We start from the raw sequence: 23,970 nt of genomic DNA, 5'->3' as shown, positions 1-23,970 counted from the left end.
TCTCACACTATGGCTCAGCATCTAAAGCAGTGTCATAAGAATCCAAATAATTAGGTGCTCAGCCTGATTTTACTACAGTTGTGCTGTTTGACCTTCACTGAATGATGTCTTTGTGTCTTGTTTGATTGTATACTAAAGAAAAGGTTTTCATGGATGAGAAAAGTGGTGTGAAATCCACCCCTAAACGCAACCTTTAGTATGTGAAATAAAGCAAGGCAATATTTTGACATGTTTAACACCACCCACCTAACACTTTTCTTTGATGATACTCAGAAAATTCTTTTCCTGGTGATTAACCCTGAGGTCCTCTGGCATTCCTAAACATGTTACGTCTACTGTGACATGAAGAAGTAGTAGGAGGGAGTAGCACATTTGTAATTACATCAATGTAAGATATGTAAAACATATCTTGCCGTGAGGTCCTTTCCAACCTAGATACCTGGCAGGGGAGCTATGGGACACCCTAGGACGGTGAGACAGACCATTTGGGCACCAAGTGCTCGGAAGGGACAACCAAAGAGGGAGATTAAACCATTGCCATTTCATTTTTTCAGCTGCTTCCCCTAAACTTCATTGTTTTTCTAAAGTGAGAGATGGGGTCTGATGGTCTGATCTGATCTGTAGCCCTTGGAAGCTGATGGAGACTACCTACCTCTCCTGCAAAAAAAGAGAGGGTGCTCCACCATCTCTGCTTCCCCACACCTACATTTATCTGTATCATTAGCACATTACCACATATAAGCTTTTGCCCTGCCAGCTCCTGTTGGGAAATGATTCATATTTCCAGGTAGGCCAGTCTATTCTCACACCTGCACGTAGGGGTTTGGCAACATGAATATTTATTTTTGATCCTTCATTAGCTGTATTAACTGGTGCGTGCCAGACTTCCAGTTGTATAGTTTTTTGTGGTTTATTAACAGGTACCTCGGAAGCAAAAATTTTTCTGTCAGCTTTTATGGTGTAGCCAAATAGTAGATGCCCATGTCTTCAGTCAGTGAATATTGCAAGCCAGCCTCTGCTTTTTCTGCCTGTGTTACCTTCTCATTCCCAACCAAAAGGAGCGAGTCTGGGGGGAGAGTTGAATGCGTACAGCACCAAGGTACAAGAGAGACCCTAATATCTCTCAAAATCTCTCAAAGTGCTGCTGTAATTCCACCGTCCCCACTTTATAGCTTTCTTCTGAGAACTGCCATTGCTGTGTGAGTAAGCGTGTGCATTTTAATACGAGCTCTTTCTTCCTGTGTTTTCTGGATTGTTCATACCTAGCTCTTACGCAGTGTTTTGCATCCATTAATTTTGAAGTGCTTTACCCAAAAGGTCACTTTCACTATTACCCCTATTTTGTAGCAGCTCTATAAGGTGTTTTGTCACCCAGTCACCCACAGACCCCAGGTACCCTCAAAGCTATATTGTGCGTGAGGAGCTGATTTGTCTTTCTTACTGTTCATCCTATAAACATCATCTGAAGCAATGTTTCAAATCTCTTTGTTGTCCCCATTGAAGAGAAATTGTCTTCATCATCATCACAAACTAACAGGAACAGACAGGGCAGCTAACAAAGAGGCCCCGCTGAATTACTGAGTATTGGCCAGCCAAATACTTGCTCTTAAAAGGATGCTGATGAGGAAAGCGACTGTTAGACCTGCCATGAGGAAGACACACTTCTTCCCTTGGATGTTCATGTTTCCAAACCAGTAAGAACCTGTGCGTTGTGGGGATGACCATTGTGCCGGGAGGAGGATCAGACCCCCTGAGGATGCAGCTCAGGCTTGCAAGAGCTGGTCAGCCCAGTCTGTGTCAGGTATCCCAGACAGGGGCTCCACTTTTTATTTGGTCCTTACGTGTGACCCTTGGAGACCTCTGCTTCCCTCCAGGATAGGAATCTGGTGTAGTTTTATTCACCATGCTATCAAAATGCCAAATCTTAAAGATATGGAGGTACCTGCGCAGGCAAATGAAATCAGCCAGAGTTAAGAACTTCATAGATTTTCTTAAACCATTTCTAAGCATCTAATTACTTCTTTAGGTGTCTGTATAAAGTCTTAAAAATATCATTAAAAGTCTACAGGCTACAACTGCTTAGATATTGAAATTTTCCCAGGACAGATAGTGCATATTTTGTGTGTTTGAGTCAGTCATTCATGCATTCACATTTAAATGCACAAATATGCAAACACCTACAAGGAATATTTGATCATCACCCTAAAGATAAAGGCAAAACTTCTGCTGGCTTTGATGGCATGGTAGCAAACCTGAAAAGGCTTACTTGGCCCAGTCTCCAAAACTGTAACAGAATTCACCCTGTGTTTGTATCAGGGACATATACAAGAAGATGCATGTTAGATACGGTCTGACCTTTTTCAACTTAGTGTCTTTTCATTAGAAAGATGCAAATTTAACAAAGCCCCACCTATTCACTGTAAAGGCTGATTTTTGACAGTTTTCTCATTTGCTGAAAGCCCTACTTCGTGCTTTCTCAAGTTTTCCATTTTTGTTTTGAAACTACTCTTTATTTAGAAACATAAGCCAATTGCAATATTTTAAGAAAACTGAAAAGGCTAAAACTGCAACGAAACATTCAAAATATCTGAAACAAAATATTTCAGTTAACTTAAGGTGGACTTCTCTGGATAATCATTTTGACATTTTGTCCAACGTCAGGACTGGAAACTGTCTCACAGCATCCATAATTTTCTCAGGATTGGAAAACAGCGTGTCGCCACATTCTAGGTTTGCCCATCTCTTACCCTGAGGCCTTGACACCCATTTTTGCCCCTCATTTTACGCAGAGAACTTTCACTTGAGTTGAACAAACAATTTTGCTGTCTAGATGGAGCCTGCCTCTCCCAAATATCACTCTAATATTGAAACCACAGGACTATCTTTTCTATGCTTCCTGTACACTTCCTGCTCACTTGAAAGCTGAGGAAATGAGGTATCTTGAGGTGTGAACATTATTAGTGTATTTGTTTGTATTGTGAAAGCACTAAGACAGCAGAGATACAGAGATACAGATGACTAAATATGGACCAGCATGCCAAGGTGCTGGGCTCAGAAAAGAGAAAAAAACCCCTCTAACAGCCCATTTCCCCAAGGCATTTACAAGCAAAGTGTTAAACAAGCAGTAATATATTCCTTACACTGCCCTCTCCGTGTGGATATACGTGCAGGTATTGCATGAAACTCTTAGTCAGGGCAAAACATAACGTTGGTATTGGTTTGGGACTATGCCAATGTGTGTGTCAATTTGTTTTCTTTTTTTAAGCCCTCAATTTCACTAACAAATCAGAAATGGGTCTTTGAAGGGTGGTTGGTTATTGGCTTTTTTTCTTTCCTCTGCAATTTTCTTCAGAAAGAACTGAGCAAAGACAAGAAAGAGCAGAACCATACCTGGCTTTCAGCCAGCTAAAGGCAGTGGTAAAACACATACCCGCTGACTACTGCAGCTGAGGCCACAGGGATGACACCCAAATTCCTTGGGCCAGGGAGAACTCCTTCTCTTGAGCTGCTTCAAAACTTCCAGCCAAGCCAATACCTTTTTTTTTAAAAAAAAAAAAAAATTCCTCCTAAGAGTTTTAATAGCACGCTAGCGTAGGTTCTCGCTTTTGCACAGAAACCGTAGTTGCCTCTCTGTAGGGTGGCTGTCTGGTTAGCACAGTCAGAATTAGGAGGGGGGCTATTTTATTAGCTGGGAAAGCTGATTGATTTATTAGAGCAGAAATCTCTTGCTAGCTCCGACACAGGTTATTCTCCAAATGCAAACTCTATTTCATTTCACACACACAAAATAGCCAAAGTGCCTGTGTTATGAATAGGCCCCTTTGTTACCCTGCGAATCGACAAGACAGACTGTTTAGTTCATGTCTGTACATTAGCAAAGGAGGACGGGGTCTGTGAGACAGATGTGGCCTTTAATTGCATGGAAATATTAGAAGATCGTTAAGCCATTTTTGACAGGGTTTTCCTCTGACTGAGGGAGTAGAGCGTTGTTTTAGGGAAGGCGCAAGGAGCGGCTCTGTCTTGCCGACCCCACAAATAGGACCTTGTCCTACTCCCTCACCCCAATGCTAAACAAAACCAGAGGAGATTTAGTCAGAAGCCCCACTTTCCTGCCAGAGCTGCAGAACTACATCTCAGAAAAAGCTCTCTTTAAATTGCATCTGATAAAAGGCTTTTCAACACAGCTCAGGGGACTTGCCCTGTTAGAGATAAGACCAGCCGTATCAGCTCTGCTAAGAACATGGAGATGTGCCGAGAGGCCTGCTTCTTATTTAAGTTAGCATGATTTGAGTGTAAGAAACTCTTCAGCAAAAGGAAAACACGCCGCAGTCATCTCAGAAAACATCACAAAGTGTTGCATGTAAAGGTAATCCTCTTCTCTATAGGAAAGTAAGCTCTTTTGGGGGGACTGGGTTTTATTCTTAGTTTAGCTACACTCTACCAAATGACTTTGTGCAGAGTGTTTGGTTGCTCTGCATTGGTTCCCGTGCGGTAAAATTAATGTAACAACCTCATGTCTGTCTGCATGGCACCCCTGAGATACTGGCTTTGTCTATTAGACATATTGCTATGAAAGTAGGAGCCTGACAGCTCCGTACGTCACAGTTATCAGGCCAGAGCTAATGATTTTCATTAAGCCCAAACCAAACCATGAAATTCATTGCTACAGGTGGGGATTTGCACCTGAGCTAAGGGATTGCATGGATCATGTGGAGGTCTGAGCAAAGGTCCTAGAGATGACAGAAACCTGACAGAATCAGCCCCTTGGGTGTATGTGTTTTTAGCATCACCTCCGGTAGAGGAGAATGCCGGGATGCAGAGCGAGCGACCGAAAGCCCTAGCACTGAATCTGCCTCAGTGCCGGGATATGACTACTGCCAGCCTTGGCTCCCAGCCCTCTGCCCCCCAAACATATTGTAAGCCTGTGCTCCGCTTCTTGCCTGCTTTCCCTGCAGCAAAACATTTGAAACTCCCTGCCATTAATTCATTCATGGTCTCTGCCTCCCTCGTCTGCTTCACCGGGGCCAAGGGGAGCCGGCAGAAGAAGCCATTAGATCTTACAGGTGTGGAAAACTATCCCTGGGTGCAGAGTTCTTGAGGCAGCAGTAGCAAGAGACCTTGTTTATCTATGCAAGGCTCAGTACCATGCTGATAAAACCAACAGACTTTCTGTTAATGGTTACAGATAAGAGATATTGGTAAGTTTTTTGCTCAGCCTCAGAGGAGAGTAAGTTTTACTTTTGTCTAGCAGTTCTAGTCCTAGGATAACACTTGTCACTTCTATGACCTCCTTCTTCTGAGCACATTGGAACATTCTACAAAATCTGAGCTCTTTTGGGGGCAGTCATCATACAAATAGGGAAACCAAGACACGGGGATATTAACACAGCTGTAAACAGAGCCAATATTTTTCATTTTTACTCTCCCATCTTCTGCTGTTGAGTTAGCCAGAAGGCAGCATTCACTGGCAGATTCCAGTAGAAGGGACACCAGAGATGGAGTTAGATGTATGTATTTAGGCTGTTTGTTTGTCTTCAGCAATAGCTTTGCTATAGCATTAGGCATCAGAAGTTATTTTAGTATTTCAGTTTCCTGAAACAGGAGTGTTGGTAGGGTAGTCTTTTCTCTGTGATGTTTGGTATCGCTAGGAAGAATAGCACCTTGTCAACTCCTCCTTGTATTGTAATGTTAACTTTGGGCTCTAGCCCAGGTGCCAGTAGGGGATTTGGACCCATAACTTTTTGTCCAAGATGTAAGAGTGATGGCTATCCCTGAATCCTTCCAGGACCTTTCTCTTGCACCAAAATCAAAACATCAGTGTTTCTTTGTAAAGAAATGAAAAGCCCCTGGGAACTTCCAGTGGTGTAAACTGGGTTTTCCTGTTCAAATATCTCGATTGAGATTGACAAAGAACATATCTCAGTGTAATCCCGCTGAGCTATTTTCCTTGGAATGCCACGAGCAGGCTTGTTCACAAAATCTCTGCTTTTCCTATAGGCGTATGCAGAAACAATCTCGTCACTGGAGCCGCAGGGGCTGGGCTCGGTGCACAAGAAAAACACAGATCCATGCCATCCCAGCGGGGTGGCAGCCGTCAGTTCCGCTGCCAAGTGGAGGAGACCAGTTGGGAACTGGATAAGGAGCCAGCAGAGACTGGGTATTCTGCAGAAGGCATCAATGCACGGCTTTATTAAGCACTTAGCTGGGCAATGATGGCACCTCCGTTTGCAGCCAGGATCGGTGGGCGAAGGAGATGGAAAACCTGGTCCCAGTATTGTTGCTAACTGCTCGTCTTTTGACTGGGCAGTCTCACGAGGTTTAAGCCAAATATTTTAGAGGGATTCAAGGGACTGTGGCTCCCAACTCCTGCTAAATGTGAATGTGATTTGTGTAACTCCAGGCTCTTTTGAAAATCTCAACCTTGGGACTTGTTCATCCCAGTAAATGCCATTTTTCTGGTTAAGAGGCAGATAACACTTTCACAGTGCTCTATCAACCATATGCTTTTTGGGAAGAAGTCGGTTCCTATGAGTCCTGAACCACGTCCCCCTTTTCCTCTTATCTCTGTACTTACAGCTGACAACAAACCTAACTGAAACACTGAATTTATGTTCTGAATATCATGAGCACTGAGACCCTGAACACAGATTTAATCCCAACATAGCCCAGGGACCGGGGCCAAACCCAGAACGCAAATAGACTCGAGCCCTAACGCTTGAAATCTCAAGCCACATCTGGTTTAGGATTCAGCTGCAGGACTGTGTTGGACTTGTATTTGCCCCCTCTGATACAGTGTCCAGACCCTGCAATATGCACTGTAGATGTCAGTGATGGATTATGCCTTTTATTTCCTTTTGGCTGAACCTTTCCATTGCGAAGCATTCCCTAGGTAAGAGGCGTTGAGCATTGCTCAGGACTCCTACCCCTGTTTCACGGGAGAAGCACATACTGCGCTCTCTCCTGGAGACTCTGCTTTGATTCCTTCATGCTGTTGTTTTTCCTTAGTCTGGAATAAGTCATCTTGGGCTGAAAGTGCATGTTTTGTTCTCTGCGGATGGAAACATAACAGCACCCGATGAATGTTTCCTGATGGGCTTCCTGCGATTGTGAAGGGAATGGTGTCAGAGAACAAAACAGGATACGATTGCGGTGTTTGTGAATGTAACTGGGACAATGGTATCAAAGTGAAATAAAAAATAATGAATGGGCATTGGTGTAGCGGTGAGTCAGAGCTCAGAGGAACCTGAAATATTTGTGTGTCTCTAAACTGCCACCTCCCAGATCTCGAATTCCAGGGAGAACACTTTTTACAGTTTCCAATGCTTTGGCAATAGGAAGCCAAACTGAAAAGATAAGATTTTGGTGGTTTGCACCTATTCCTTCATGCTTTTAAGACTCCGCTTTATGTCCTTTTCTAAGGCAGCCTGAAAGAGGAAGCACATAGGTGTGACATACCCTCTCTCATGACACACACCCCCCCCCCCCCCCCAGTACTTTATTGTTTTCCTTTCTAGGGTGAAACATTTACATTGAAAAGATTCGATTGCTCTTTGCATGTGGAAAACAAAACCAGCAGGATCGTTATATAGTCTCAGTTTCTGGTATGAGTAAAAATACCACCAAAAAGCTCTCCTTTCAGAGAAATGGCGGCACTACTGTGACAGGCAAATGCAGTTTAAAGTGAGCTCAAGTTTTCTGAAGCAAAGTGCTTGGTCAGTCTGCAAACTCCTGATGAAATACTTGCCACTGAAAAGCAGCCTCTGGCACTACATCAAGGAGAGGAGTCAGGCAGCAGGGGCTTCAGGACAAAGCTGAGGTCAGCACAGAATTTCTGCGTAGCAGTAGACTGCATTTATTCTTCAGGATAGTTTGGGTTTGTCAGGAAGCCAGACTCTGAAACCATCTTGCAGTTTCCCTCCATGTGTCTTCAGCAGAAAAGACCATAAAAATGCTACAATAATATTTACTGAAGTGTGTATGTTCACAGTTATATTCATGTGTCTCTGTTTACAAACGCATCTGCTCAGTGCAAATCAATTATTTTACAAGGGTGAGAAAAAAAAGGAAGGTGAACTAGAGCTAGGTGGATTTGACTGCCCAGCTCTGGAAAGCAATCACCCATGCAGTGTCAAGGTATCCTTTGTGAGCATGGGCAACTTGGGAGCAGAAAAGCTGTGGGCAGAGATCAGTGATGATGTAAGCACAGTAAACTGGCCAAGGAGAGTGTTAATACGTGGCAAAGGCTGATTGATTTTCTGGAAACGTGACATGGCTTGGAAAACATTTTGAGAGATCATATAGTCCTCCTGCCACAGCAGAGTTATGCTGATTAATTCATGGAGGCAAATCCCTTTGTAGTTAAATGAGCTGCCAAAAAAATGAAACCTGGCTCAAGCTATGCCAATGGCAAAGCTTCCAGCACTTTTAACAGGCTTAAAGTTTTACCCCCAAGGTTCAGTACTGATCCTAAATCATCTCACATGTCTTGGTTGGCAGAACTGGGCAGGAATTCTCCCAAACCTTCTGGGAACAGAAGCCAGAAACTGTGATTTGTCCCTCGTCTGCTAATGGGCAGAGACCTCATCCACCTCCTCCGCTGCTCCCACCGTGTATTTGGTACCAGCAGGGTGTGAAGCACCCCAGACGGGTAGGAGTGCTTAGGGAAATCCCTATTTATAGGCCCAGGGATGCAGGTAAGCCAGCTGGAGACTGATGGGGATGTTGCATGCTCCAAAGCACAGCTGCCATTCTCTTTAAAGGAAGAGCTGCAGAACACCTCCAGGCTTTAGGAACTTAGACGATGGAGATGTGATCGCCTATCAGACATGCCCAGTCTCTTTAGCTTCAGATTTCACCATATTACTTTCAAGAGATCAAGAGGGCACAGCAGTAATTTGGGCAGGTTCTTTCTTTTTTTTTTTCCCCACTTCCTCTCCTGGTCCTGTGCTGATACTGCACAGAGGGATCTCCTGGAGATTTCCCATGGGGCTGGAGCTGGTGCCCATAAGCATCCTCCTCATCAGCCCCAATGCAGCATCTTGCTGGGGAGGAGTATGGGACCTGGTTATTCCTGCTTGGTATTCAGCCTGTTGGAAACAAACCAAAATAGGCTCTGAACCAATTTATGTGAAGTTTAGGCTGAGAGAAAAAGTCTTTGGTCCAGATCCTATAAATGTCAAGTGCTCTTCTGAAAAGTGAAATACAGAAGCATGCTTTAAGGTTGGGTTTTTTTTTCCTTTTTGAGTCAGGTTTTGGGGATTTTGAGATCAAGACAATAAGACGTTCATTTTAGTAGCCTGCTTTTATCCACTTGACATGGAATTTCGTGGAAATAGTGAATGCGAAAATAAAAAAAAGGGATATATTTCCTTATGAGAAATTTTGCAAAATAATTTTGCCTCATTTTTTAGGTGGCTTCGTGTGATCCCTATTTTTTTGCTATTTATGCCTATCTTATTCCTGCTTTGTTTCCTCCTAGCTGAGTTATTAAGTTGTGGTTTCCCGTTTATTTGAATTGTGAAGAAACGATGCTGTGTTCTAAGACTGCCAAGTTACTCTCCGATGTAGTACTCTGGGTGGAAAGTGAAAGAAAGGCAGCCTGGGCTGCAGAGGAAAACTTGCGTCGCAGTTTGTCTCGGTTTGCAGTTTTGAGCAAGTCTCCAGTGCAGACTAAGAGCAAACTTACTGCGCTGTGCGATATCATCGAAATAGTTAAATGAAAGCCCTCCTTTATACACAAAGAAAGCCTCAAATCTGCAGGAACTTCAGCACAGTGTTAAAGGTATGGGGCCTTCTTAATTCTTAGTCCTGCAGCAGCAGAGAAAGCAAGACTGCACCTCCTCCTGCCCCTCCTCCTCAGGGCAGGGACAGCTCTGTGGCATGGATTACCAGCATTTGGGTTGCCACAACCCGAATGTCATCAGCTCAGCTGGAAAATACTGTGAACAGAAGGGTTTGTTGGTCATTGTGCGATGCTGCAAGTAGATAGAAGAGGTATACGGCAACGCGCTTTGGCAGTGACGGCGCTCTGCCTGCTGTTTTCACTACAGCATGATGATGGATCTCTGGTGCTAGCTGCAGCCCGCAAATCCTCCACTGTAGGGGCAGCCCTTAAATTGATTGTGAAGGGCACAAGATTGGATTGTGGTTGTTAGCAATAAAATGCCTATGACTATAATTTTCCAGGGGGAGTTATGTGGAGTCCTTGCACCAGTCACATAATATCGTGTAAGGAAGGTGGAGTGGCGTGAGCAAACCTCAAGAAAAGTGTGCTGAAAAAAGCTGCAGAGGTCTTTCTTTTTGTTTTGGTTAGGTGTATTGTGAAGACTAGGTATATTAGAGTGTGGGATTGCAGTCCAGGCCTTGCTTGGAATTATCCAAAAGGTTCCTGTTTGTGTTCCAGTAACAGCACAGGACGAGGCTCTGTGCCCCAGAGTGTGCACGGATCCGGGCAACACAGGACTGAAGGGAGAAAAAAGGCACCGACAGGAGGCTGATTCGCTAAAGGTTATACCAAAGATCAAGGGCAGGGATAAGCATAATACTCTGCCTTCCTGCCTCCTAATTCAGCACCCAATCCATCCAAATTTGCTGCCCCAAGATCAGCACAGCCTCTGCTCCTTTTTAAATTTTATATTTGACTCATTTTCTTGTAAGTCTGATGTTATCTCTTTTCTGCTTGTATGAGATGTTGGCAGCAGAAGTGCTGACTTGTAAAACTGCAGTGCCAAAGTAATTTCTATTCAAGGAATAGATCCTCTGTGCTAACCTCAAGCCATGTGTAAGGCTAGTCGCTGCTGGTGCCTAATATTTTGGTGCTTTTCATTGTACATCTGGGCTGTTCAGACAGTGGGTCTGTGTTGGTAACATTTTCTTTATAAAAATATTTCAGGTGTGATTTTCCTGCAGGACTATGAGTGGTGAAGATATATTATTGCAAAAAAAAAAAAAGAAAAAAAGAAAAAGGAAAAAAGTCACCCCTCCAGAGATGGAAGTAATCTTTCCATGAATGGCATGATGGTTCAAGTACTCAGCATTTTCTTCTAAGTCAGACTTTGTGGAGGAGGATGAACCTTTGATCTTTAGCAATGTCTTTTAAATGTGGTTATGGCCAGAAAAGTGAATGTAAAGAGCACAAAGTCAATATTCAGTGAAAATGCATTGCATGCACCTGGAAAGAGCCGTTATTGTAGACGCTGAGTTATACCTGGGACGAAAGCACTGACTGCTGTCGCCTCACCAGCTCTTGATTTCATGAGCTCTCTCCCAGAGCTGAACCCAGGGAACTGGTAACCTTTAGCGAACTTTCCTTTCCAGTGAACTTTGGATAAGGTTAAAAACCTGAACTTTCAGGAGCCTTGTCCAAGGCAAACCTCTAGAGGTTAGCGAGGACGTTAGGATATCCTGGTGCAGTCATCAGTGCAGCAAAGACGGTGTCAGGGACTGCGAATGGAAGACCATCGAGGTAAATGATGGTGTTTCACATCATATGTCTACATTGCACACTTGCCCCTGATTTTTACCTAGGGGTTGTTTCGTCAGACCCATTCTGTTCATATATTGCCTCAAATGTTCTGCTCAATTAATTAACTAAGTGAAAATTTTTACTGAGGCTTGCATGCCATGTCCATTTCGGGATAACTTGTTTGAAGCGTTGGTGGAGTGTCAGCCCTCCCCAGCGTGCTACCTGTGTGACCTGAAGAACAGACTGCTTTTCCTGCAGCACACAGGGACAAAATCAAACCTCACCTTACTGAAGCACTTAGACCTGGGTCCTGGGTCTTGGATGGCTCATCTAAAAAAAAGGAAAAACTGCAAATTTGACCTCTTACAACTATAAACTTATTAAAAATAGCCATATCACATATTCATGTCTAAGGGATCCAGAAGTGTGTGCCAGCTCTATGCAAAGCTGTTTCAGCAGCCGTAGCAGTGGGAACCTTTCCTTTGTGGCAGTTCAGCGGTGGGCTGCCTTGCAGAGGCTGGGGCTGCGCTTTACAGGGAGTTGAACTTGCCTATCGCTGCGCTGCAAGCTGCCGTAGACAGGACTTGCCACATTTATGCCAGGAATGTGATTAAAAACTGGAAAAACTGAAGCTAGCCTATTCCCAGAGGCAGTATAATGTAACATATACGCCAGAATAATACACACAAGACCCCTTTCTCAGACTCAGTCTGGCCAGCTCAAGGACACAGCCCGGGAGGCAACAGCATGGGGGGAACCCTGGCGAGCTGTGGCCTGTCTGGTTAGGTTATGTTAGCACCTTTAACGCCTTGATGTGTTTTCCCAGTTGCCCATCACCAAACACTAAGTAGCTCTCCATTCCAGGGGACAGAAATTTGTCCTCTGGTATTCAATTTAACTGTTGATCTCTTCCTCAGCCAGAACTGAAGCCAAACACTTCCTAAACAGACTAGTCCTTCAAAACTGAATCCAGCCAAGCAGAGCCTCTGATAGTGAGTACAAGGAAGGTTGTACACATTCCCCATCTGGGTCTGTAGCCTGAAACTCTGGCAGGGTCAGCAGAGCCCTGTCCTCTTCCAAGAGGGTTAAACCAAGTCCTAGGTCATCCTCACTGCTAGGACGTTATCTGAGCGGTCCCTGTCTCTGACCCTGCCAGCTAAAGGCTACCTGTTGCTTCCACACTTTTGTTTTTCTCTTAAGCTGCAGATGAACACACCACGGAGAAGCTGATTGCACCAGGAGTTGGCGGTGTGACACCCAACTTCCCTTCCATGCAATCAGCAATACTTGTCACGACCCGCATCGTAAGCAGGTGTTACAAGCCGCTATCTCTGCCTGATCTGCTCTGTGTATCTTCAGTTCCCCCAAAGCCTTGAGTCTGTAGCTTTTGTGGCTGTAACTAACTCGGGGTTTTAGCTCAAACGATTCCTGGTTCAGTAACTGCTTGGGCCTGCCATCGCATTTGAATTTCTTTTCCTGTGTGCGGCAGAGTTTTGAAGACGGTAGAGTTTGCAGCCTGTATGCATTCAAGCAGCAAAATGCAGAGCTGCTCCGTGCAACTGCTGCCTGCCCGTGAGATTATCATTATCCCCGTTAACGCCAGTTGCTGCTGTAGGCAGGGCCCAGCAGCCGCTTTGTCTTTCAAGGAAGATCCTTATCTGAGGAGGCAGGCTTCTCCATCAGATATTCTGTATATCAGAGAAAAGTGTGTACTTGCCTGTGTATGTAAAGATAGTTGTACTTGGATGTAGTCCTAATCATTGATCCTGCTCCAGGGCTGTTCTTTGGGGTGGTTTTGTTTGGTGTTTTTGTGTGTTTTTGTGTGGGTGGGTGGGTGGGTGGTGGTGGTGGTGTGCGTGCGTGCATGTGTGTGCGTGTGTAGAGATCCCTGCTTTCCAATTTTTTTCCGTCAGAACCTTTCTTGAGAAGGAAAATGGCTTTAGGCAGAGAAAGCATTTTCCCAGATATTGTTTCCCTAAAAACCCCACCTTTGTGTATGTTTTTAAACTAGAAACCTCCAAAAGCAAGCATTTAAATATTTTATTTCGTGAATTCACAGTGGTACTCATGGTTTCCCTGCCTCTGACCAGTAAGAAGCATAGCTGAGACTGGGTCTAGACAGTCGTAAGTCAATCCAGCACCCCAGGTATTTGGGGTTCCCCTACCACCTCAGGTTATATTGTAGGGAAACCCGATTTTTTTTTTGTGCTGAGAGGAAGCAGAGACTTACAGAAAATGTGTCATTTAGGAACCGTGCCTGACATCCTGATTTCAGTAAATCAGAGAAGCAGCAAGTCATATTCTTGCCTCTGACAGAATGGCTTGCTGTCTTTTAAGAGCTGTGACCAGAAGATCTCGTGTTCATGTACCTTTCTACACAGGCAAAGTTTGTAGCCTGGAGATCGTCTTGATCCCTTTAAGGAGTTTCTGACACAAGGCTGTGATCAGGCAGGATTGCACCACAAGGAAATTCTTCCGAGGGGCACCTTCCACTCCCTAGCTTACTCTAATTAAAGCAGAAAAAGGGAGGGGGTATTTTTGAAAGGTTGTGCATCACCAAGAAAAAGCTGCTGGAAAGAATAAACATGCTCTGAGCTCCTTCCGACACACAGCATTAGGCAGTGTGGGGTAAAAGCTCTCATTTTTGCTGTTTAAAGGCTGTAGGCATCACAGCTGATCAGTGTGAGAGGTTGCTTACAAAATTTTTACAGTGAATACTGTAACTTCAGCAGGACTTATGCAGATGTTTGAGGGTTCCTCCTAATTCAAGCTTAGTCAGGCCCACTTAAATTCTAGGCTACTCAGGTTTATTTGGTTTTGTTACGTGATCTGAGATCTGAGATAGAAAAGTGCTGATATTTGTAAATGCAGAGCACTAGCCTGACTCTTTCTAAGTGAGCTAATTTCAAGCTGAGAGGGATTCTCATATTTACCCAGTAGACCCTTAACTATTGACATTTTTTGTAATGATCTCATGAGCCTGGTAATATCTGATTTGCCCTTAGATTCTCATGTAATCGGAGGATTCCAGCAGCTGCACTTTTCTAAGTTTTCAGAATTTCTGTTTCCCTCCCTGGTTGTGGAAAAAGTTTGCAAAACTAACCTCAGAAACGACTACTTGGGGGGAGGCGGCGAGAGAGCAATAATTTATTATTTTTTAAAAGCTCATGATTTGGACTGTGTCCGGTGAATTTGGAGCACTGAGGGTTTAGCAACACACCAGCTTTCAAAGCAAAGACAGTGTCTGTGTGTTCAGGGGTAACCCACTGCTGCGTACCCACCGATGTTACGGGTCTTTTGAATGCTGGGTCCACCGAGTAGGTGAGTCTGTTGCTGCCTTTGTTTCAGAGGTGTGCTCCATTAACTCACATTAAAGTAGTGTGTGCTTTTAGTTCGGGAGGTTCCTCGTTCAGTTTCTGGCTTGCCAGCCATAATGGCAGCTGTGTTAGGTGCGGTTAACTTAGCTCCATAAAGAACATGCAGACCCTGTCAGATGCACTTTGAATAAGGCAGGACTGTGCCAAAGCCTTTATGAGCCTGGCATGCTTCATTTAGAAAACCCAAGCGCATCAACGCAAGGAAATTGATAGTCAAAACTTTTTGTCAACATTTGGAGTTTCAGGAGGAAAAAAAAAAAAGGATAACAATTTCCTGTTTTTAAGCATTTCTAGAAATGCAGAGTTTGGTAACTCACCAGTCCTACATTTCCCACAAAATAAACAAAAAGTGTAAAGTAATGCATTTTTTATCCCACCACTAACACCCATAACTCTGACCTGCACTGACTGCTTCTCCTTCACTAGTAACCTCAAAATATAAACACCACACAAAACCCTTTGAAAGAAGATGTATAGACCTTCAAATGACACTCCAGAAATGTTACATGCTACATATCTCTCTGGTTGGTTTTGGACCAGCAAGTGCAGGCAGGTGGGCAGGTAACTATATGAAATAGCGGATGAAGCGGCTTACAACAAGCAGTGAGAACGATATAGCACCCAGCAGCCACCTTTACTGTTTGCAGAAGTCAAGTTAACCTTAACTCTTGCCCCACCCAGAACAACACAGCAGCTAGAAAAGCAACCCACTGGTTTTGCATACGGGTTAATGGACCCCAAAGAATCTGATTCAATCTGCAATCCTGGCAGATGGCAATTTCAGACAGTGCTGGGCAGCTGTGAGGCCCTTGCAGGTGCTCACCAGCTCAAAGAGAGAATAAGAGTGGAGTTACTAGTTTAGTCATGACTCTGAGCACTTGGTTTTTTTTCTCCTCAGGAGGCTCTGTCGGTGGTGAGCGACGACCAGTCCCTCTTTGACTCCACGTACGGCGCTGCCACTCACCTCCCCAAGGCAGATATGACAGCCTCAGGGAACCCTGACTATGGCCAGCCGCACAAAATCAACCCTTTGCCTCCTCAGCAGGAGTGGATTAATCAGCCCGTCCGGGTGAATGTAAAAAGGGAATATGACCACATGAATGGATCAAGGTAAGGAAAAGACCCTTTACCCATCTGCTGAATCTTAAATAAAAGCAAAGCATGTATTGTCCATTTGTGCTGTTGTCCTGGATATCATCAAACTCCGCTCTTTGTGTAGGACCATGTCCCGCTCCCCCTGGAGTTCCTTTGTCATTGTTAATGGCCTGAGGATCTTGGTCTTGCAGTTCTGCCAGACTCTACCAGTCTCCATGAACGCTGTACAGACTGGGACATGAGACTGCCAAGACAGAGTTCATGCTGCAAATGCTGTTGTAAATGACACATTTCATCACTTAGTTCAGCATCCCACAAATGTGCCATGGTTCAAGGGGCTCCTGAAGATGGAGTCGGTCATGCAGTAACAGTCGGTGTTTATACCAGTGCTCCAGAGTGACGCTAGTGACAGCTGCACTAATGGACTGTATGGGCTTCACCAGAGGGCACTTCTCTTTCCATCTACAACTAGATTTGTGCTCTGCCAGGGCAGAAGCAACCATATGAAACTGGAGAGCTGTTTGATGGAGAAGGGGAAAAGAGGAGACTGAGGTCCTTTATAGCAGTCTATAAGGTGTAACAAAACAAAACCTCATATATCCATGTCTTCTGTGTCAGCATATGCAACCACTTGTCAAAAAGACAGTTGAGTAGCTTTGAGGAATGATGTTAACCATCAAAGGGACACTGGTTATGAGGTATCCTCTACAGCTTTTAGCCAGAGGTAGGAGGCCTGCCCCCCACCATTTGTAGTTAGAGCTGGGGGAGATGGATCATTTCCCTGTTCAATGAGAAAGTCAAAGACTTGAAAATATTTTATCATCACAGCTCAGATTGCCCTTCTTAAAAAACATTTCTACAAGTCAAAAGCCTAGGAAAAAATTGCACCCTCTTGGACAGAAACTGTAGGTGTAAAATTTTCAAATTGTTTCAGTTTTAAATATATACAATAAAGAAAAACTTTTTTATTTTTTAGCATTAGATTTTAGAGTTCATATTAATTTTTAATTTTATTTTAATTTCAAATTCACAAACATCAAGTTGGGCGGGAGCATTGATCTGCTTGAGTGTAGGAAGGCTCTACAGAAGGATCTTACGGTTGGACTCGATGATCTTAAAGGTCTTTTCCAACCTAAATGATTCTATGATTCTATCATCTCTAACATTTGTGCAATGTTAAAACAGGACAGTTAAACAAGCAAGAGTTTTTCTTCTTTAGGGTTAGATTAGGGCTTCTTTAGCAGCCTATTTTCCTGGTTTCTGAGAACCTAGCAAAGTCTAGAGTTTGAAACAGAAAGCAGCCTTGCACTTTCAGACTTGTATAGTGAGACGATGGTGTTAAAAGACTTCAAACAGCCGTGTGTTTTTTTTTTTCCTCGTAAGTATACAGTAGATGCTGATTTTACTATAAGATAAAGGTCTTTGCGTCAGTTGGTCTTTGATGGTGATCATTTGTAGACTGAATTTGATCTTGCCCTGGTTGTACCTTAATATCGTTTCTGGACTTCAGAAGAACTTACATGGATTTTTGCACTACTGTTTCCAGTCTGTGAATCAAGGTTGAAACATAGGAAAATGAGTTATTTCCTGAAAAACACCATCTCTGGATAACACAGGCAAAGGGGTGGATCTTGAAAATACCAGCAGGTTGGGGTTTTTGATGATCCCAAGGACTGCCTTTGGTTACCAAGGCTAGTCTTCTTAAGCCATCCCTAAAATCTTCAAGAGGGCAATGCAGAGTGGGATCCTGACCGAATGAAGCTTGTGCATGGTGCTGTGCAGGGCTGACCTCTCCGTCCTGCGGAGAGGTGAACCAGTCATGAGAAGTGAGGTGGCAAATCAGCCTCGCGTACGGCATGGCAACATGCTCCCATGATCACGTGAGGAAGCGTTGCATCAGTTGCTCACACCCATAGCGTCAGACCAACACACAGAGAGTGTTTCCTCCCAGTACGCTACTTGTCTGTCTCTCTAGCAAATTTTGGAGGGCCAAGGGAGCAAGTAGTCCTGTCGCATCTGCTGAGCTAACACAGGCAGCACATATTTGTGCTTTTCAGATCCTGTACGCACATGCTCTGTATAGATTCTGCATGTGCGTGTACTTGTGTGTCCAAAAGTCTATGTAACATGCTCCTTGCACGTCCCATTGCATGTCTTGGGAGCAGATGTATTGGGCTGTCCTTCCATTGTGATCTTTGTGCTACCATTTCCTCATCTGTTCAGAAAAAAGAGGAAATAATACTGCATTGACAAACTGATTCATTAACAACTGTAAGTGCTCTGACACCCATAGAGAAAGGCCCTCTAGAAGTGTGTTTATTCTGGGCAAAAAGGAAATCCTTCTTTATGGGCTTCCTCAACACTACAAGATTCTTAGGCAGAAACTAAGTGTCCTCAGTCTTTCTGAAAAAGGGGTAAAACAACTTCCCAACCTGTTAGAAAAAAAGACGACTGTTTTGAATGTGAGAACTAAGCACTGAAATAGCTTCCAGCCTTGCCTTTTGATAACTTCTTGGCACAAGAGCTCCAATCCACCCAAGAAATGAGAACATTCGTCTGACCGATCTGTCCTCTCTTATTCACAGCTAAAAATTTACCCTTTCCCCCCAGCCCATCACAGTTCATTGTTACGGGTCAGGCCACTCCAGTTGCTTGTTCCTCTGCCCATCAGCTGCCTGGCAAAACTGACACACCATCTGAGCGGCAAACACCAATCTCAATATAAATTAACTTGAACTGTGGACTGAATAACCCTCTCTGCCTCTCCTTCTCTCTCTTGTTTTTCAAGCACACTCTCTTACCGGGTTCCAGCTGCCTCATAAGAGGGAGCAGCCTTTATTCTGTGTTTCACCTGTATTTGAAGCGCTTGTGTTTTCTGCTTGTTGAGAGAGTGGTTTATGTACTCTAGACAGTGATAAAGCTATAGGAAACCTGACAGTGAAGGTTGCTGAATGGTGGTAGGGGACAGCGTCCAGCTTTTCTTCTTTTTCTTAGCAACCAGAAGCAGATCTGACTGCCGTGAGGTGTAGTGTGATGAGTTGGTTTGGTCCTCAGCAGGGTGGGAGAAGGGGTCTTTGAAGAATCTCTTCAAGCCTGTTTGGCAGAGCCGTGCCTCCAAGTGCTGAACAACATGGAAACCCTGACCAGCTCTCTACCATGTGTCAGGTTTTCCTGGTTTACTCCCAAACTGGAAAGGATTTCCCAGACGACTGCATACTAACTGGGATATTCAGGCAGTGGCAGGGATCTGTGTTTTAGGGGAGAAGATGGGACTTCTGTGTTACCGCAAGATTCAGAAGTAGAAATTTTGTGACAGTTTCTAGTATTATCAGACCTGGATGCAGTATATGGCCTCAACATCTCTCCTTGCCTTCACAGGCAGCTGCTTGCTCAGAACAAAACCCCGTGCTACACTTGTGTTTCACAGTGATTAGTGTCCAAGCACAAGGCGGTTTAAAATCCAACACAGAAAAATTAAAATTCTCGTGCTTCTTACACTGCCTTAGGCACTGGGAAAGGGAAATGATCTTGTATTTGTAGCACTGACCTGTTGCACATGAAAAAATAGAGGTCCAGCTTTTCCATGAGTGTACTGCAAGATGTTGTGTATGTGTTCATCTCTCTTTGCATCCATTTGGGGACTGGAAGCATAGCTTGCAATCTTTGTTCTCTGATGGGTTTGTGTTTTTTTTGTTTTTTAGTTCATAGCCCATTCAGGGAAAGATCTGTCTTCTACAATGGACTTGTACAGTTCCCATGATAATAGGCTTGGATTTCTGTTGGGACCTTTAGATGCTTTTGTGATATAAATACGATCATTTGTATTTTTAAAAACAAAAAAATCTTTCACATTTTAAAATCCAATGAATAAAGGAGGAGGATTGTTAAAAAACACTGGGTGAACTTTAACCTGATTTACTGTCCATTTTAATAATACATTTTTCCTTATGTTTTACATAAATTCCAAATGCAAAGGGTGAACTGAACAATATACTTTTCAAATTTTGACTGTATTTACTGAGCTGCTGCAGATCTGCACTTGTAGCTAAACTCAGTGATTTTTAAAAAGATGTTGCAAAATTTGTATGCTCTTCAAATGTGAAAGAATATTCTAACATGCATGGATGCAGGCAAACTTTGCTGTGTAACTCCAACTGATGTTACGAATTTTGTCTAGCTAAAATAATGAAGTCAGCGCTTTGAAAATGCTTTGGAGACGTTCTCTTGCTTCAGGATATTAAAATAATGCTACGGTTCAGGGACCTCAGAACGTTTTAATGCCACAATAATTTTCTCACAACAAAACAAAGGACCATCTATGATGTCTATAGGAATAACAATCCCCTTTAAGCAGCATGTGAGCCCTCTAGTGGGATTCGCTGTGTTGTTCTAGCAGCAGACTGTGCCATTACCTGCTGTCTGTGTTCTACCTGTACGTGATACGCATGATTCTTTTGGACCCTACTGAGTTTCTGTGCTTTCCTTGTGCAGTAACCTCTATGTCTTTTTTCCATCCTTTTTACAGCTGTCTCTTCTTTCTGCAGATTTATGGTCTTTTTCAGTGGGAACCTCCTCCTGAGGCATTCCTGAGAGCAGGATGAGAGGCAGGGTTAAAGTGCAGTTAGATGCAAGTTTGGAGGAGCCATGATTCTGCCCTGGTAGCTCTGTTCCCTGCCTGCAAGAGGGAACCACAAGCAGAATCGCAGTGTGTCTGTTCTTACATCCTTCACTGAAGAAAAGAAAAAAAAATAAATTAAAATCTAATTTCAAATGTAAAGATTAAAGCTGAGATTACCAAATGGGGACTTACACCAAAAAGAAGCAAATTTAAAAGAAAAAAAGATGGGAAGAGGCGAGGAATGAAAGGATAGGAAGAAAGGGATAGAAAGAAGGAGGAAATATCCCACTGACCACAGCTGAGTCAGGTTCAGAAATCACTGAAATCCCTTATTTTGCTCTTTCGAATGAAAGCCAAAGGTGATTCCTAGACAGAGGCCCTGGGACAGTAATTGCTTTATTTCCAGGTATCTGGAACACAGGCTGAAGCTGTACAGAGAATTTATTAGTCAATGCCAGGCTAGCTACTTGTCCATTTTGGCCAGTCTAGCATAAACTTTCCCAAAACACCAAGCTTTTGGCATCCCTAGAGACTGCTACTGGAGCTGCTGGAACGAAGAGTCTTTGGACAGACAGTGGGCATGAGTACTGCTTCATATTCCTTGGACTCTGTCACTGCCACAGTGAATGTACTTAAGAGATCTTGTACGAGCAGCCTATATCCATTTACCTTAGTAGATCTACAATGTTTTCTGCCCAGAACCTGAGCAACTCCAGCATGTATAGCCACTTGAAAGTCTGAAGTCTCTGTGAAAAGTCAAGGATTAATCTGGCATGTGAAATCACCTCGCACAAACCATTTCAAATAATGAGGAAATCTTTGTATAAATCCAAGTCTGCTTGTGGGTAATGCATGAACTAAGAAAGGAGCTATATTCAATGAATACACTATTCATGGCTCACAGTTCCCTGTTCTCATTTGATACTGTAGTTGTTCCCCACACTGAATTCTTTGTGTTGCCCACAGCTACACCTACCTTCTGCTGGGGTACTGTTAAATCCCTCATCTTAGGCTGGGGTGTCCAGGAGCTGCAAAGTTGATTCGGTCTGGTAGTGCTGTCTCATTTCCCAGTGAAAGGCTCTGTTTGGATCTGGTAGGAAATGCTGGATTACAGAGGACACAAAGGCAAGGGCCGTCCTGCTTGCTGTCATTAAAGATTTCACGGTATTTTTGTGAAGGGAAGGGCAGTTCAATCTCCCACCTGGTTAAGTTTTGGTAATGCCATTCCCAGTTATGTCTATCCTATCAGACTTCCACTGAGCTTAGCTCTGGATCCAACCATCCTGAAAACTTCCTCAGAAGGAAGGGAGGCATCTGTACAGCCACACGGACATAACCCTGTCAGGTGCATGGAGCACATTTAATGTCCTGCAGGATTAACAGAGTGGCTTCTCCTCCCACGGTGGTAAATCAGTGCTTGGTAAGGACCCCTCAGTCCCTTAAACTTCTTTTCAGACCTGTCTCTGATACTTGGTTGTCCGGTTTTGGCCACTGAGACATACAGAGCAAGGCAGAGGATAGGCAAGGTACTGACTGACAAACCGAGAGTCTAAAAAGTAAAAAAATCATCACAAAACCACCAAGGAGATATCTTACAGTGCTGGTGTTATTTTTGTTACTTTGCTGTATTGGTCATGTGAATGATACTTAGCAGAAAGTAGAGACAGCCAAGGACCCTGTGGTCTTTTCATGTGTGTCATTTCGTGCCAGTGGAAAGCATGTACGCTCCTAGGCTGATAAGCTTTTTAGAAGACGTTATCTGAGAGTCTGGATATATCCTGTAGTTCTGTATGAGTATTACATATGGACCTATTTTATCATAAATAGTGCGTATCTCAACTGCAGGGGTTATTTTCCAGGGAAACTTAACTACGGAGCAGAGGGGTGAGAGTCAAGCCCTTAGAAGGAGCTTAGGCAGCAGGTAGTTGTGCCAGCACTGCTGACTGCAGGGAATGCAGAGAAAATTTTGCTGTTGTGTCTGAAGGAGGGAGAACTTCATCCCAAAGGCAGGTGGGAATCCATACATGGGGATGTGTGTGTTCAGGTCCGCCCGTACCATTTAAAGTCAGCACCTGGTCTCCAGACAGGGCAGGTGAGGAGACCAGTCACCTCTCAGGGACGGTCAGCACGGAGCTGAACAGGCTTTGACACCCTGAAGTACAGATGCTCGCACCGTTTCACTGAGTCTTCTCAGGACAGGCTGTACTTCGGGAAAGAGTAAGATCCTTTGTGGTGCTTCAGGGCTTTTTCTCTGCCAGTACAGGCAGCATTTAACACCTGACACAGAGTATTTTCAACAGAAAGTTAGAAATGATCACATTCCCTGTGAAAACCCTGGTGTCCCTGCAGTTGCTCAGACTCTCCTCTGACTGCCACGGGGACATTAAACCTTCAGCAGTTTGCCTCTCTGAAGGCGGATTTTGGTTCCCTGCCTGGAAAAACAGTAGGCGAAATAGTAAAACCTTAAATTCGAACATGTGTAAGTTATACATCTTATTTCCATTTTCAAGCAACATTCCCCCAGTAAGACATGAGGAAAAAATTACCATCTGCCTTAGAATATCTCGGTGGAGCATTTATCTCCCAGCCATGATAACTGAATTTCAGTAATTTCTCCCTCCCCCCCCATTCAGATTAAGAAACAAATTTGTTTAGTGTCCAAACTTGGAAGTCTTGCCAGCTGAACTCAGAGGGTGGGATTTGGTGCACTGTCATAGTTCTTACCCTTCAGCAAATGGTTTCCTCCCAAGCCACTTTGCTTCTGGCAGAGAAGAAGGACGTCTGTGTGATTAAAGCAGTGGACTAAACTGCACTGGATGTGGGCTCTGTGCTCGCTTTGCATAGAGGTTGCACGCTAATACACCCTTGTAAAGGTGAGGGCAATAACGCTGCCCTTCCCTGGTATGTTCTTCAGAGCTGGGATGTGCTGTGTGCATGCGACAGGCTGGGGACTGGTATTTTAAGTGACCTCTGGAGCTAAAAGCATGAGTTACTACTGCAGCCGGAGAAAAACAAAATCTGTACTCCCTATCTGTGGTTTGGAGGCTCGTAATTCTCCCAGAGCAGGACAGAGAAAGCCTATTGCTTGCCAAGGGTCTGCTTGTAGTTCAGGTCTTAGCACAGTGCCACCTGAGTTGCTGAATGTTCCCTCCTCATCACTCCATCACCTCAGAAGTAAAACTGGGGCCAGAGCCTTTTTTCGCACACCGTTTCTGTGGTCTGAAGTTCTTGACTCATGCCTAAGGCACCTAAGATTTCTAGATTTCCTATCCAAGCAGTAGACAAGCCTGGGACTGTTTCACTGTTAAGAACAGACAAGATCAGTTACATTCAGCCCTGTATAAATAAGACTCTTCAGATACCATGCTAATATTGTAGTATTGTCCTGTGACTATCCTGTCGTCGTGGCCTGGGTA

At 44.0% G+C, this 23,970-nt stretch overlaps 1 protein-coding gene across 6 annotated transcripts in view; it reads left to right on the top strand.

The window, feature by feature from the left end:
- Positions 1-23,970, top strand: part of FLI1 (Fli-1 proto-oncogene, ETS transcription factor) — an 88,678-nt gene that overhangs the window by 34,518 nt on the left and 30,190 nt on the right. For all 6 annotated transcript variants that reach the window (XM_075774361.1, XM_075774363.1, XM_075774360.1 and 3 more), the window contains one exon: positions 15,740-15,951. In XM_075774361.1, coding sequence (XP_075630476.1) covers positions 15,740-15,951 — 212 coding nt within the window. The remainder of the gene's footprint in view (positions 1-15,739; positions 15,952-23,970) is intronic.

The sequence above is a fragment of the Balearica regulorum genome, chromosome 23, assembly GCF_011004875.1.
Source record: "Balearica regulorum gibbericeps isolate bBalReg1 chromosome 23, bBalReg1.pri, whole genome shotgun sequence".
Classification (NCBI taxonomy): Eukaryota; Metazoa; Chordata; class Aves; order Gruiformes; family Gruidae; genus Balearica; species Balearica regulorum.
This window is presented reverse-complemented; position numbering and strand designations above follow the sequence as displayed.